This window comes from Alexandromys fortis, unplaced genomic scaffold, assembly GCF_014885135.2.
Source record: "Alexandromys fortis isolate MF-2015 unplaced genomic scaffold, M_Fortis_MF-2015_v1.1 scaffold_55, whole genome shotgun sequence".
In the NCBI taxonomy this organism is placed as follows: domain Eukaryota; kingdom Metazoa; phylum Chordata; class Mammalia; order Rodentia; family Cricetidae; genus Alexandromys; species Alexandromys fortis.
In genome coordinates, this window is record NW_026067936.1 from 2,618,575 (window position 1) to 2,635,081 (window position 16,507).

Genomic DNA, 16,507 nt, shown 5'->3' on the forward strand with positions numbered 1-16,507 from the left:
GCATTTATTTATTTATTTATTTATTTATTTATTTATTTATTTATTTATTTATTTATTTAGGCAGAGAGTTTCTACTACTGTGAAGAGACACCATGACCACGGCAGCTCTTATAAAGGAAAACATTTCACTGGGGATGGCTTACAGTTCAGAGGTGTAGTCCATTATTTTCTTTCTTTCCTTCTCTCTTTTTTTCTTTTTTTTATGTTTTTTTTAATTAATTAATTTATTTATTAAATATTTCTGTCTCTTCCCCACCTTCTCTCTTTTTTTCTTTTTTTTGAAACAGAGTTTCTCAGTGTAACTGTCCTGGAATTCACTCTGTAGACCAGGCTGGCCTCGAACTTAGAGATTCACCTGCCTCTCCTGAGTGGTGGGATTAAAGGCGTGCGCCATCACCTGGCTAGTCCACTGTTTATATGGCTAAGAGCATGGTGCCGTGCAGGCAAACATGGTACTGGAGAAGGAACTGTGAGTTCTACATCTGGATCCAAAGGCAGCAGGAATTAAATATAGTTGAACACATCATTAAATATAAATTGGACACAGAACCAAAATAGTATAGCACCTCTGTATATTTCAAAGACTCCACACTTTTGTTTTTTTAAAAAGGCGATTCTCCACTCTTTCAAGGTTATATGTCTTAGATGACCCGGTTAGGTTTAAAATATTGAAGCCCCTCTGAGCCTTCTATTTGGATTCTAGGAGCATGTACATGTAGTATGACAAATTGACTCTTAAAAATTAAGATAAGCAGCAGCTGGCGAGATGGTTCAGTGATTAAGAGCACTTGTTGCTCTTGCAGAGATCCCTATTCATTTCCCAGCATCCACACAGCTGCTCCACAAGTACCAGAGGTCTGAGGCCCTCTTCTGGCCTCTTTGAGCACTGCATGCATAGGGCACACAGGCACCCATGTGAGCAAAACACCTATACATATGAGATAAAAATCAATAGGGCTGGGGAGAAGGGTCAGTGTCTAAGAGTGTGTGTTACTCTTCTAGAGGACCGGAGTTCAATTTCCAGCACCACATTAGGCAGCTCACAATTGCCCGGAACTCCAGCTCCAGGGGATCCTCTGGTCTCTAATCTACTACTACACACACGGCATACAGATACACACACGATTAATCATTAAAACTATTATCTAATAAGTATTAAATGTTATGTTATGTGTATGGGTTCACCTGCATGTGTGCCTGTGCCACACCACGTGTATGTCTGGTGATAGGAATCCAATCAGGGTTCTCTGGAAGAGCAGCCATTGCTCTTAACTACTAGTCATTTCTCTAGCCTCCCAAATACACAAATCTTAAGAAAACACAATTCACGTAGGCAGATAGTCCAGCGTTCATTCTAAGAGGCACACACAGGGATGCCGGGAACTTCCTCAGACTAGCTAGACTTCAATGACCGTTTCTGTGGGATCACTCTGACCTCAAGAGGTGGACAGAGTCAAGAGGAAAAAGGGGTTTAAAGGGCACATTCCATGTAGGAGGACATTAGTAAGGACACAGAGGTGTGGCCCGAGAGCGATGAGCCTAGCATTCAGCATGCTGGATCAGAATGCCTTCAGAGTAGCTGAGGGGTAGCCCTTGCCTGGAGGGTGGTAACATTTGCTCTGTCCATCAAGGTATTTAGACTTTTTCTAGGTAGTGGGAAGCCTCTAAAGGAATTTGTCTTGAAAGGAATGAATTTAAATTTACAGATTGACACTCAAGTATTTAGGGTTAGGTAGTCTATCAAAATGGGCATCTTAGAGACACTTCTGATTCTGAAAGGCCTTAAGTGGTGTTCAGTAGAAGGAATTTTTAATACAACAAATATAAAGTTCTCACATTTATACAAACTTATATAAATGAGTATGTTTATGGCCTAGCATGTAATTCTATAAAGTAGAATCCAGCAAATGTATGTTCTACCAAAGAAAATTGTTCATTTTGTTGATTTATTAAATGTATTAACCTGTACATTTAGCATGTTGTTAATGCTTAGTTGGTATTTTTATCTTAAAGTTGTTCATTTAAAATATGTAATATGGTTACTTTCTTTTTTCTGTCTCTGGTTTGACATAAGAATCTAATCCCCCTTCCTTCCTTCCTTCCTTCCTTCCTTCCTTCCTTCCTTCCTTCCTTTCCCTTTCCCTTTCCCTTTCCCTTTCCCTTTTCCTTTCCTTTTTTTGAGACAGGGTCTCTCTATGTAGCCATGGCTGGCCTGTAATTTGCTATGTAGGTTAGACTTATCTGGAACTCAGAGGGATTCATCTGCCTCTGTACCCTGAGTGCTGAGATTAAAGATGTGACCTACCATGCCTGGGTTGATATACTTTGTGAAATTATAACTGTTCCCATGAATAAATTGGAAGAAAAATAAGAATCCACAACTTTAGTTGATAATTTTCAACTTTTCCCCCTTCTCATCCTTTGTTTTATTTTTTTCCTCTTTTTTCTTTCTGCTTTGAAACTGTATGGACAGCTGCAACCAAATATTTAAAAGCATTCATTAAGGGACTAGAGAGATGGCTCAGTGGTTAAGAGCACTGGCTCGAGCCAAGCGGCAGTGGTGGCTCACACCTTTAATCCCAACATTTAGGAGGCAGAGGTATTAGAGGCCAGCCTAATCTACAGAATTCCAGGACAGCCAGAGCTGTTGTTACACAGAGAAACCCTATCTCAAAACAAAAAAAAACAAAACAAAACAAAAACAAACACTAGCTGCTCTTCCAGAGGACCTGCCTGGGTTCAATTCCCAGCACCCATATGGTAGTTCACACCTGTCTGTAACTCCACTTTCAGGGGATCCAACACCCTGACACAGCCTAGACACATAGACAGATGAGGCACCAATGTATATAAAATAAATTAAAAGAGTTTATCTTGTGTGTGTCTGCATGTGGAAGCCAAAAGTCAGCATCAATGTTCTCTTTAATGGCTCTCCTTTATTAAACAGGTCTTTCACTGAGCTTGGAGTTTGTCAGTGTGGTTAGGTTTGCAGGCCAGTAGGCCATAGCTGTCTGCCTGTCTCCTCCCTAGTACACTATTGTGCTTTGTGTAGAAGGAGACTGCTTGTTCATTTCTCAGCCTCCCAGACCCAAATAATAACATAGAAACTATATTAATTAAAACCATTGCTTGGCCAATAGCTTAGGCTTCTTATGAACTAACTCTTACATCTTAAATTAACCCATTTCTATTATTTTATAGTTTACCGTGAGGCTTGTGGTTTACCAGTAAGGTTCTGGTGCATGGGCATCTTTCTCCTTCGGTGGCTACATGGCATCTTTCTGACTATGCCTTCTTTTCTCCTCTATCTCTGCTTGGAATTCCCACCTTGCTCTATTCCGTGCTGCCATAGGCCTAAAGCAGCTTTTTTATTAACCATTAAAACATTCACAGCGTACAGAGGGAAATCCCACATCAGCTGTGCTTTTCACATGGGTCTTGGGGCTCAAACTCAGGTCCTCATGTTTGCTCAGCAAGCCCTTTTCTGACTGAGCTATCTTACTAGCACTTTACCTTCCTCCAAAAAAATACTGCATTTATTTAGCATGTGTATGTGCATGAGCGTGTTATGGTATGCATGTGGAGTCTAGGGCCAAATGGCAACTTGTAATTGTCAGCTTTCTTCATCCTCCATGTTCCCAGGGATTGGAAGTGGTGTCATCAGGCTTTACTGTCACACCAGCCTTTTTTTTTAAACTTTGATAAAGGAAAGAGTTTATCAGAAATTGTGTAGCAATTTTATTTACTTAAAAGTGCAGACTACAGGATTAGGGTTATGGATCATTTAGGAGAGTATTTGTCTAGCATACATAGACAGAACACAAGGTTCTTGATCCCCAGCTCAGCATAGAAACAGCAATGGTGGTCCATGTGTAATACTGTCACTGAGGAGACGGAGGCAGAGGGATTGGAAGTTTAAGGTTGCCTTGATGCCAAGCATGTTTGAGGCCTGCCTGGGCTATCTGAGACCCTGTCTCTGAAGTACAGGTTATGATGAAGAGAAGATCTGTGCAGTTGTTGAGTCTCCACCAAATGGTTAGCCTTGGGAAGGGGTGGGGAGTGTGCAGTATGTGAAGGGCTTGGATTTTTGTTACTATTTACTTCACATATTTAGGAATTGGGAAAAATTACTCTTTAAGAGCTGATGTTTTTGAGCAAAGTGTGTATTTGAAACCTGTTGTTAATGTATGTGGGACTATGGTCTTGGCTTTTCATTTGAACAGTGTGGATAATAATAGTATTTTTAGAGAAGTATTTGGAGAGTACTTGAATAATGTAATAAATATGAAACATTTGGAGCATACTGATACATAGTAAACTGCTAAAGGTTAACTATTTGTGATATTAACTATTTAAAGAATTTTAAAACGTTTACTTTATATGTATGAATGTTTTGCATACGTATATGTATGCAGAATAGCTGTGTATCTGGTATCTGGTAAGAAGAGAGCATCAGATCCCCTAGAACTAGAATTACAGATAGTTGTAAGTCACCATGAGGGTCCTGGGAATCAAAGTGGGGTCCCTGCAGGAGCAACGGTGCTCTAAACCTCTGAACCATCTCTCTAACCCTGTTAATATTAACTCTTTATATCAATATATTATCACTTTATATCAATATGTTATTAATGTTTAGTAGAAAAATTGGGATTCATTCATGTGTTTTCTCATTTATTCATTCATTTACAGTACTGGGATCAAACCCATGACTTTATACCACCAGGATACACCGCCACCAGAGGTCTACTGCCCTTGCCTGGGTTTATTTAGGACGCAAAGATGTCAGAATTTTCAAATACTTGTACAGAGCGGTTTTAATGCAGTGTTGAAAAACTCCCTAAGTTCCCCAGCCTGCTTTTCGTGGCCTTGGCCTCCTCGCCTCACGTTACTTTTCTTCCTCAAACGTCTTTTCATTAGCAGTGGCCATGCAGTTTGACTCCTGGTCACCTTATGTTTCACACTGCTTACTTCTATTTTAGGAACCTTACTCATTGAGTCTTATTAAAGACATTGTAAGGTCTGGAGGGACGGCTCAGTGATTAAGAGCATGGTGACTCCCAACAGTCTGTAACTGGGTTCTCAGGGATCTTACATCCTCTTTCGACTTCCATGGTCATCAGGCATGCATGTGGTGCACATGCATACATGTAGGCAAATACTCATGCACATAAGATTAAAAATAAAAAACACATTGTAAATGCTTTAGGTCAGGTCTTTTCTTCTTAACTAGCTCTTTTGTATCCAGTATTGTGCCAAGTAACAGGGAAGAGGAGTGAGGGTAAACCAAGCAGGCACTATCCTAAGTCCTTTTGTGGACTGTTACTTCTCCCTACAACCCTGTACAAGGTAGACATAGGCTCTAGAAGAGACAACTAAAGAAGGTTAAGGGATCCAGAAAACACTGCCTAAAATCATAGGTCCACATGTGTTAGAGTTGGGCATTGGGCCCAGCACTGTGTGTTAGTCAACATAGAATGGTCCTCTTTTGTGAGGTTCTAATCCTGGCATCAATCTGTGTGCCCTCTGTTTACAGGTTCTGCCTGGCTTTCCTGTGTATAAAAACCACTATAGAATGACACGTGTAGTTTCAAAATACCGTGAAAAACAGAATTATCAAAAAACTTGACTTTGCTATTCTAACACTAGGGAGGCAGAGACAGGTGGATTTCTGTGAGTTTTATGCCAGCCAGAGCTAGTGATACTCTATCTAAACAAGATGAAACAAAAACTGTTTCATGCACTGGCCAGATGGCTCAGCAGGTGAAGGCACTTGCTACCAAATTAAGTTTGATCTGTGGGACCCACATAGTGGAAGTAGGGAGCCAACTCCTGAAAGTTGTCCTCTGACACATGCCCACATGTGCATATGAGCATACAAAATAAAAATGTACAAATCCAACCTTTTTCAACTTTTACTTTAAAAAGTTTAAAACCTTTAGAAAGGAGGGTTGTGTATGGTGGCTTCAGCCTTTAATCCCAGCACTCTGGAACCAGAAGCAAGTGGATCTCTGAGTTCAAGACTCGTTACAGGCCAACCAGGACAACATAATGGAACCGTGGACACATTTAGAGTAAAAACCGAGTTTCAGATATGAGGAGTGCCTCCCACAGACATTTGGATTACAGAGTGGTGTTTGGGGGAAGTGAGAAGGCTCTTGCAGAGAAGGTACTGTTGGGATCTCAGCCTCACCATTTCATCCCGCTTCTGTTGACTGCACTGACTGAGAGCAGATCATTTGGTTTCCTTTTAAATCTTCTCGTGAGAAATGGAAATATTATTTGCTTCATAGAGTTAAGAAGTATAATGTGAGTGAGCCCACAATCTGAAGCTGTTTGGCTCATGGATGCTCAGGAAGTTGGTTCATACACAAGCTGTCTGGATTGATGGAAACAGGTTATAGAAGCCCTTGACAGGCACGGAGCAGATTTGCTATTATGAAGGTGTAGTCTTTCGGAGCTTGGAACTAGACTTCTAGAAGTTTAATTTCAAAAACTATCTTCTAACTGCTGTGAAGAAAAGTTAGAGGTGACTGTTACCTTTAGTCACAGCATTTAGGAGGCTGAGGCAGAAAGATTGCCACGAGTTCACTCCAGGTCATCCTGGACTACATTAAAAATAAAATGAGAAATATCTATAAAATCAGTGATCATAGTCTAGCATAAGGTGCTGAGGGCTGGTTTGTGTTTTGAAATTAGAAGTCAAAAAATAAGTCAGATTTTAAAAGAAAAAAACTTCCAGGCATGGTGATGCACACCTTTAATTTTAGCACTCAGGAAGCAGAGGCAGGTGGATACCTGAGTTCAAGGCCAGCCTGGTCTACACAACAAGTTCCAAGCTATCCAGGGCAACATAGGGAGATCCTGTCTCAGAAAACAAAACTTAAATAAGAAACTATAGGATTTGTTCATACTAGTTCATTTAACAGGGATGGAAGAATAAGTCACTTGTAATTTGTAACACGGGACACTATAAAAGAGCAGAAGCCATGACAGAGTGATCAGGAAGCAAAGGTGAGTGGGAATAGGCCTGCTTCCAGTCCTGAATGTGACTCCTGAGGTCAAAGTATGGTTGACCTTATGTCATCAGTTTCTGGCAAAGATACTGTGAAAAAGAACACAAGATTAGAAAGCAGGAAATTTGGTCCTCAAGCCAAGTCACTAATTAGCTTTGTGGCCCTGGGAAAATCTACATCTCCGGTATTGAATATAGTTATCTTGCAAGTGAAGCTAATGCACATCTGCCTTGGCAGCCTTCCAGGGTTGTTTTGCAGATGAAATAAGAATGCACATTGGGGGCTGGAGAGATGACTGAGAGGTTAAGAGCACGTACTGCTCTTGTGGAGGATCCAAGCAAGCTTGGTTCCCATCACCCATCTGGACAGCTCACAGCCCCCTGTAATTTCAGCTCCAGGGTATCTGGAAGCTTCTGTGGGCACTTGAATCTTATGTATGCACACAAGGTACACACATGCATACATACATATACATACACATGCACGTACAGACTTTAAAAACATGCTTATAGTACTAGAAATGTAGCTCAGTAGAGCAAGTGCTAGGGTACACAAGGCTTTGGGTGTGACTCCCTAGCACTCTCAGTACTCATTAAAAACCCTCTTGTCATTGCAAGTTCTCAGTTCAAACTAAAATGAAATTTTATATATAAGTAGAGCTAGAGAAGGGAAAATAAGAAAAATGTCAAAATTCTTTTTTTTTAGAGTTTATTTATTATGTATACAACATTCTGCCTCCGTGTATGCCCACATGCCAGAAGAGGGTGCCAGATCTCATTACAGATGGTTGTGAGCCACCATGTGGTCGCTGGGAATTGAACTCAGGACCTCTGGAAGAGCAGCCAGTGCTCTTAACCACTGAGTCATCTCTCCAGCCCCAAAATGTCAAAATTCTGTTTGGTATTAATGAAAAGTATAGAAACTTGAGTCTGATCCATGTATCTGAAAACTGTAGACTGATTTGGGACTCATTTGGAAGCTTACGTCATCCAAGACAGTGATCACAACTAAAGATACAGTTGAGGTGAATATTTAACATGCCTTTAAGTAAAGTCTCAATGGAAAGTCTCTGTTTCCATCTGTGCATTGCTCTGTGTGTGGTGACAGAGTCAGAAGTCACCCTTCTAGGTCGCTTCTCTGTTACTGTAATGAAAGCCATGATCAAAAGCAACTTGGTTCTGGAGGGGAGGGTCTGTTTCATCTGATACTTCCAAATCACCATCCCTCTGTGAGGGAAGTTAGGTGGGAACCCTGAGGAATGCTGCTTACTGATTTGCTCCTCATTTCTGCTCCACAGCTGCCAGCGATGGTACTGCTCAGAGTGGGCTGGGTCTTCCTTTATCAGTTAGCCATCAAGGAAATGCCCATAGGCTAGTCCGATGGAGGCAAGTCCCCAATGAGACTCTCAGGTGACTCTGGGCTGTGTCCAAGTTGACAGTTGCAGCCAACTAGGAGAATCTTCTTATGTCTGTTGCTGTGAGCTATGTGTTTTTGTCAAGGATCAAATTGCAAAAATGTCTCTATCCTTGCTCTGTATCCTAAGACATCATTCCTCACACTTCTAAGCACTGTCTGTGACTGGAGTGTGCTAGCTGGGGTACAGAGCTGGAGCTGGCTGAGTTGATGTTTACTATCAGTTGACAGAGTTTGTGTCTGTCCTTCCTTCCTTCCTTCCTCCCTCCCTCCCTCCCTCCCTCCCTCCCTCCCTCCCTCCCTCCTTTCTTGCTTTTTTTTCTTTCTTTTCTTTCTTTTTTTCTTTTTCTTTTTACATGATCTCCATAAATAGCCCTGGCTGTCCTGGAACTCACTGTATAGACGAGGCTGGCCTTGAATTTACAGAGATTTGCCTGCCTCTGCTTCGCCAAGTGCTGGGATTAAAGGTGTATGACACCACATCTGGCCATCATTTGCCTTTTTATTAATTTGTTTGTAATTTTAAAATGTCTCCAGTTATTCATTTGCTTATAGAGGAACAAACAGCAGCTGTATGAGTGATGGGCATGGCTCAAAAGACACATTGTTAGGTTTTGTTTCCCTCTCAGGTTTGCTCTTCTGAGTTTGGTAAGTGCTAGACACTATTGGAACTAAGGTGATAGACACTGTTGATTAGTTACAGAATTGAACTGGTCTGTATGCCTCAGAAGCCTGCACAATATTCTAGACAGCTAAAATCAGCTCATCAGAGTTAACATAGTAATAGAAACCCATTTGCTCTGTAGATGAAAATGTATAAGTAATATATAGACTATTCATTAATCGTTTCTCTTGGCTGTGGTCTTGTTAAACTTCTGACAAGACAAGGTGGTCTTTTTTTTTTTTGTAGTTTTTCGAGACAGGGTTTCTCTGTAGCTTTGGAGCCTGTCCTGGAACTAGCTCTGTAGACCAGGCTGGCCTCCTCCCGAGTGCTGGGATTAAAGGCGTGCGCCACCACCACCCGGCAAGACAAGGTGGTCTTGTTGCAGATGCTTGTCTACGTTATAGCATCATTACCCAGTGGGCGTGTTCAAATACATTGTAAATACTTTACATAATTATATAATAAATATAGTGATGAACTGCGGTGAGCTAATAAAGGACTTGCCTCAAGAATCAGCTGGGATGTGTTGTTAAAAACTTATGCTCTGGTCCCCATCTCACACACACACACACACACACACACACAGACTTTATTAAACTGGACTCTTCAAGAATAAAACACTGACATGTGCATTTCATAATGAGTCTCCTGTATACACCACTTTTAAAGCAACTAGATAATGGCCAAGTGTGTAGAGAATCAGACATGTTTATACACTATTAAAATGATTATAAATGGACAGTAGTACAGTCAGAACAATTTTGCAGTTAGACATAAAGTTTTTAAATCTGCCTATATGAATAAATTTATAATAGATTTATAATCTGGAGTTTTTTGTTTTGTTTTTCCCTGTGTAAGACTGAGTCTCTTCTTTATATATAGCTCAGTTTGGCTTTCAACTCAAAATTCTTCTATCTCCACCTTAAGCTTGGGATGACAGGCATATCATAGTGTACCTGCTGAAGGAGACATTCAAGAGCTATATATGGTAGTACATGCCTATAATCCCAGTACTTAGGGGCAGAAATAGGAGGACCATGAATTTGAGGACATCTTAGGCCACATAGTGAGACTCTGCCTCCAAAAGTTTTCTGTAGACATGTTTATATACTAAAAACTTGTAAGCAGCTGATTGATTTATAGTGCATATACAGTTGAACCTATGAAAGTAATACTACAGTTTACTAAACAACCATTTAAAGAATGAAGTATAATACTGGGTGGTGGTGACGGTGGCGGTGCATGCCTTTAATACCGGTGACGGTGGCGGTGCATGCCTTTAATACCAGCACTAGGGGGCAGAGGCAGGTGGATCTCTGAGATCAAAGTCAGCCTGGACTACAGAACGAGTTCCAGGACAGCCAGTACTGTTGCTCAGAGAAACCCTATCTCAAAAAAAACAAAACAAACAAACAAAAAATATGAAGTATGTATATATGAAAATTACTTATGCATGCTGAAGTTGTTATGAAAGTATGCAGGATTTTGTTGGACGTATGGTGTGTTTCTATAATCCTAGTACTGGGAGGATGAGTGAGGAGGCTCCCCAGGTTAAGGACAGCTTGGGCTCCATGGTAGATTGTATTTGTCTTATGTCAGATTATGTAGGTTTAATGTCTGCATATCTGAATGTGAAAAATTATTTTATTGTGAAATTCTTATCAGTTGGTTGACTTCTTGCCTATTAGAATTTTAATACTTTTTAATCCTCCTCTTTTTATTTTAGGCTCGATGAGAGAAAGGGAAAGTTAAGGATGCTGGAGCAGAACAATGGATTTCTCTTTCTCTTTCATGCAAGGGATCATGGGAAACACAATTCAGCAACCACCTCAACTCATTGACTCCGCCAACATCCGCCAGGAGGATGCCTTTGATAACAGCAGTGACATTGTTGAAGATGGTGGCCACACACCCTTCGAAGCTACTTTGCAGCAAGGTTTTCAGTATCCACCTACAGCAGAAGACCTTCCTCCACTCACAAATGGCTACCCACCGTCGATCAGCTTGTATGAAACACAGACCAAATACCCGCCATATAATCAGTATCCCAATGGGTCAGCCAACGGTTTTGGTGCAGTTAGAAACTTTAGCCCCACTGACTATTACCATTCAGAAATTCCAAACACACGACCACACGAAATTCTGGAAAAACCTTCTCCTCCACAGCCGCCACCCCCTCCTTCGGTACCACAAAATGTAATTCCAAAGAAGACAGGCTCACCTGAGATTAAACTAAAAATAACCAAAACTATCCAGAATGGCAGGGAATTGTTTGAGTCCTCCCTTTGTGGAGACCTTTTAAATGAAGTACAGGCAAGTGAGCACATGAAGTCAAAGCATGAAAGCAGAAAGGAAAAGAGGAAAAAAAGCAACAAACATGAGGCGTCCAGATCCGAAGAGCGCAAGTCACACAAAATCCCCAAATTAGAACCAGAGGGACAGAATGTAAGTTGAGACATTTTGTGAGAAGTTTTGTAATCTTTCATGTTTACTGGAAACTGGAAATCTTTTTATGTTTGTTTTTCTCTTCAAGTATATTTCTGGTGCGTTCTTTCCTGTAATCATTAGCAAGGTGCTTGGAAATATTATAATTAATGAATAAATATTTGGTGAGTATAATGTACATTATTAGCAAAGAGATTTTAAACATGTTTGACATGAAGAATCTTGTTTCTTTTTCTTCTTTTTTTTTCTTTTTGTTTTGTTTTGGACAGACTTGCTCTGTGTAGCCCTGGCTATCCTGGAACCCTCTCTGTAGACAAGGCTAGCCTTAGACACAGACCTGCCTGCTCCACCTTCGACTGGGTTATTTTCTTATCTTGAGAGGCTCAAATATCTTTACTTTCTTATATCAAACTCTTGGTTTTGGAAGATGGAGAAAAAGGGCAAAGAGAAATGGGATTTTGTTTATTTGAGGCCAGATTTGCAGGTAGTTTAGATTTAACACTGATGTCCATGTGTTTGCTGCTTAACTAAGCGGAAGTCAGAGAGCTCTTCACAGCTCCCCTGGGGTTGTGGCTGGGAAGTGGAGACAGATGCACAACAGGTAGATCTCTGCGAATTTGAGGCTAGCCTGATCTACACAGCCAGTTCTAGGCCAGCCAGGATGATATAGTGAGACTCTGTCTCAAAAATAAAAAAATAAAGTTAGATCATTTAAACATGCTGATTAGGACTTTAGGTGAAGTTTTTTTTTAATTTTATATTTTTATTGATTTTATTGAGCTATACATTTTGGTGGAATTTTTATAAAAGCCCATGTGTACTGGTGGATTTTTGTTATTTGTTTGTTAATTAATTAATTAGGTTTTTACTCTGAAGGCGTGAGCCACTATGCCCAGCTCTCTAGATTATTTTACTGTCAGATTTGATTGTGAAGTTTCATGGTAATAAGATAATAATAGTAAGTATGTAATAGATCAGGTCTAACTTGAATGAAGAGTTTGTGATATAAGCTACAGATGTTTCCTAGATAAGCATTTAGGAAGAAACTAATAAATGCTTATGTTGTGACAGTTATTTGCGTTCATAGTTCATATAGCTGAATAAGTTAATTTATTCTTTGGTTTAAAGAAAGATTACTTCTTGTTAATTGAACATTTCTTGGGTAGCTGGATCCTGTTATTTCATATGACTCAAATGTGATTGATTCCCTCCCCCCACCCCCTGGGGTAAAGATCACAGTAGGTATTTCACTTATTTTCCTATTTTTCTGTCATTTCCTTACTCATTTATCACATTAACGCTGATTGAATATCATGTGTCTGGCACTGTTCTAAGAATTGAAAGTAACTGAACACAAAGCAATGATATCTGCTCACAGGTGCTTACATCTCAGTTCATTCATATGCATATATGTATATGTATGTACACACCATACGCACAGAAGCTTAAAGGATGTCACATGCTATGAAAGAAATAGAATTGAGTAATTAAGAGGAGTCAGAGATATTCAGCTATTGTGGTGTCAGTTTCACATCTGTAAGAACGAAGGCTTTAGAATGAAGTGCTTTCTTTTTGAAAAAAAAAAAAGTAAGTGTATGGGTGTATGCATGCATGTATGTCTGTGTACCACATAAATGCAGTGGCTGTGGAGACAGGCAGGACATTGGATTCCTGGAACTGAAGTTACAGTAATGAGCAACCATGTAAATGGTGGGAATCGAACCCAGGTTCCCTGGAAGAGCAGCCAGTGCTCTTAACTGCTGAGCCATATCTCCAGCCACGCCCCCCAGCCCTTTCTTTCTCTTTCATTGGTTTTTAAATTTAGCATACTATGAAATGCTCTCTAAAATGTTCTGTTTTTAAAGCATGTATTACTTGTGTCTGTGTGTGCATGCACATGTGCCCATGCATGCCATACTCCATGTATGGAGGTCAGAGAATAACGTGGGAGAGAAGGTTGTTCTTTCACATGTTGGTCCTGAGAACTGAACTCAGGTCGTCGGGCTTGGCAAAGTGCCTTTGTCTTCAGAGCTGTGTTAATTCTTCCCTCATTTGTTCATTTGTGTGTGCATGCGTGTGCACACAGGTACCTGTGGAGGCCAGAAGAGGGCCTCTCCTGGAGTTAAGGTTGAGCCAAAGGTGTGGTGGTGGCGGCGCTCGCCTTTAATCCCAGCATTCAGGAGGCAGAAGTAGACAGATCTCTGTGAGTTCGAGGCCAGCCTGGTCTACAAAGCGAGTTCCAGGACAGCCAGGACTATTTGAAACCCTGTCTCAAAAAAGAAAAAAGAAAGAAAAAAAAGACTTACAAACTGGTGTGATCTACATACTGTAGTTGTTGATAATTGAACTTGTGTCCTCTGGGAGAACAGCAAATGTTCTTAACCACTGAGCCATCTCATGAGCCCCTCCATGAGTTCTTGATCTTATTTAACAAATACCCCACATAACTACCTTCCTTATGTCTGATTGGCTTTCTGTTAAGTGAGTGAATAAATAGGGCTGTGCACTCCAGGCGCTCACAGCCTTTCTCTCTACTCCAGCTTTGCACAGGGTGGGCACGTGAATAACTAAGCAACATTCCCAACCCCATTGTAATATTTCTTGCCTCGACCTATAATGAAGAGAGTCACAAAAATTGAGATCTGAATTTTTTTTTTTTTTTTTTTTTTTTTTTTTTTTTTTTTTTGGCATTTTTGGAGACAGGATTTTGCTGTGTAACAGTTCTGGCTGCCCCGCAACTCATTTTGTAGACCAGGCTGGCCTTGAACTCAGAGATCCACCTGTCTCTGCTGGAGGTATGTGCCGCCACTACCTGGCTGGATTTGGCCATTAGTTTCCTAGTTTCTGAGAACTGCTATGCTGGCCTGTCTTACTTTTGCTATAAAGAATCTGGCAAGGATGGTAATATTCAACTGCATTTATTAGGCTACACTTTTTGATAAAGCTTATTAGAAACATATCCAAATGGTGCATGCTTGTAATCCCAGCACTTGGGAAGTAGAAGCAGGAGGATCAGAGTTATCCTTGGCTATAATGGGTATGAGATTAGCCTGGGCTATATGCAATCCTGTCTCAAAAAACTAACAGAACAACAAAAACCCAACAAAAAACAAAAAAGTACATGAAAACCCCTAATAGAAAAGAGCTGGGAGCCATTAGAAGCAAGATTAAACAGTCTATTTAGTTGTGGGTTTTTTTCTTCTTCTGGGTTTTCAAGACAGGGTTTCACTATAGCTTTTGAGCCTGTCAGACTGGCCTCAAACTCACAGAGATCCGCCTGACTATGCAGGATTAAAGGTGTGCGCCACCACCGCCCAACCCTTTTAGTTCTTGAACTTGCATTCTGCTTTTTTAGCATTTAGGAGCCATATATGGTAAAGCATGTCTAAAATCACAGCACTTACCTTCAGGCAGGAATGTTTGCAGAGCAAGTTCAAGACAGCCTGGGGAATTGTGGTGATGGAAGAGAGTGGGGTGCAGGCCATTAATAAATGCCCTTTTGCTCTTGAGAAACGTTCTTGTACACACTTAGAAAACAACAGCATAAACTGTGTTACTCAGACAGTGAAAGAAAAAGGCTCACTCTATCCCCTGTAAATTTTTTCTTTGTTTATATGTATGTGTGTGTGTGGTGTCTGTGTGTGGTATATGTACATATGTATGTGCAAATGCATGTGTCTGTGTGATACATGTAGGGGCAATAGGAGGCTCAAGGAGAATGTTGGGTGTCCCAACTCATCACGTCTACCTGTTCTCTTGGGTAGGGCCTCACTGGTCCTGGAGCTGTTTAGGCAGCAAGGCCCAGCAATTCTCCTGACTCTGTTGCTCACAGTGTTGAGGTTACAGGTGTGTCATGCTTGACTGTTTTTTATGTAAATGCTGGGATCTGAACTAAAGTTCTTGCATTTGCACAGGAAGTTATCATGTCTACTAAGCCCCATATCCAGCCCCCTTTTTTCTCATCATTAATGTGAACATTTGCTTTTTGTTCTTTTGGAGAATATGATTTTGCTTATATCTTTGAAGTTTATTTAGCTAATGTTATTAGAGCTTAAATTCTACCAGAATTTGCTTTTGTTTTTTTGTGGGTTTTTTTTTTTTTTTTTTTGGTTTCTTGAGACAGGGTTTCTCTGTAGCTTTGGAGCCTGTCCTGGAACTCACAGAGATCTGCCTGTCTCTGCCTCACGAGTGCTGAGATGAAAGGCGTGTGCCACCACCGCTCGGGAAATTTGCATATTTTATTTATTTACTTATATGTTTTATGTGTGTGCACACATGTGCTTGTGTCTCAATTGCATGTTTTAGCTATTTGGAATAATAGTGATATGAGCATTGCTGTAGATACAGCTCTCTAAAGATTCTGCTTTCTGTAAGCGAAATTACTAGATCAGGGAGGAATTCTGTGGGATTTTTTTTTCCTGTTTTCTTTTTCTTTTTTTTTTTTTTAAGATTCATTTATTTATTATGTATGCAGTATTCTGCCTGCATGTGTACCTGCACCCCAGAAGAGGGCACCAGATCTCATTACAGATGGTTGTGAGCCACCATGTGGTTGCTGGGAATTGAACTCAGGACCTTTGGAAGAGCAGTCAGTGCTCTTAACTGCTGAGCCATCTCTCCAGCCCCTCCTGTTTGCTTTTTCAAGACAAGGTTTTTCTGGCTGTCCTTGAACTCACTCTGTAGACCAGACAGGCCTTGAACTCAGAGATCTGCCTGCTCTGCTTCCTGAGTGCTGGGAATAAGGGCTCATGCCACCTGTCCTCTTTTTCCTCTTTGCCTGTGCTTCTGGCAGCACCACAGAAGCATCTAACAGAGACTTGGACCTGGATTACTGTAGTGTTCTCCTTAAGCATCTGCTTCCCTCCTGCTTCCTTCCAGAATGCTCTCTGCACGGCAGCCAACAGCATCTTCTAAACAAAAAACGACTTACTGCATGTCTCCCTAAGCCTCTTCAGTGGCTCTTCATTGCCCT

The 16,507-nt window shown here is 40.7% G+C and overlaps 1 protein-coding gene across 5 annotated transcripts in view; it reads left to right on the forward strand.

The window, feature by feature from the left end:
• Nsd3 (nuclear receptor binding SET domain protein 3) overlaps positions 1-16,507 on the forward strand; it is a 101,054-nt gene that overhangs the window by 21,826 nt on the left and 62,721 nt on the right. For all 5 annotated transcript variants that reach the window (XM_050146760.1, XM_050146759.1, XM_050146761.1 and 2 more), the window contains exon 2: positions 10,817-11,535. In XM_050146760.1, the coding sequence (XP_050002717.1) occupies positions 10,861-11,535 (675 nt within the window). In that variant the 5' untranslated portion in view covers positions 10,817-10,860. The remainder of the gene's footprint in view (positions 1-10,816; positions 11,536-16,507) is intronic.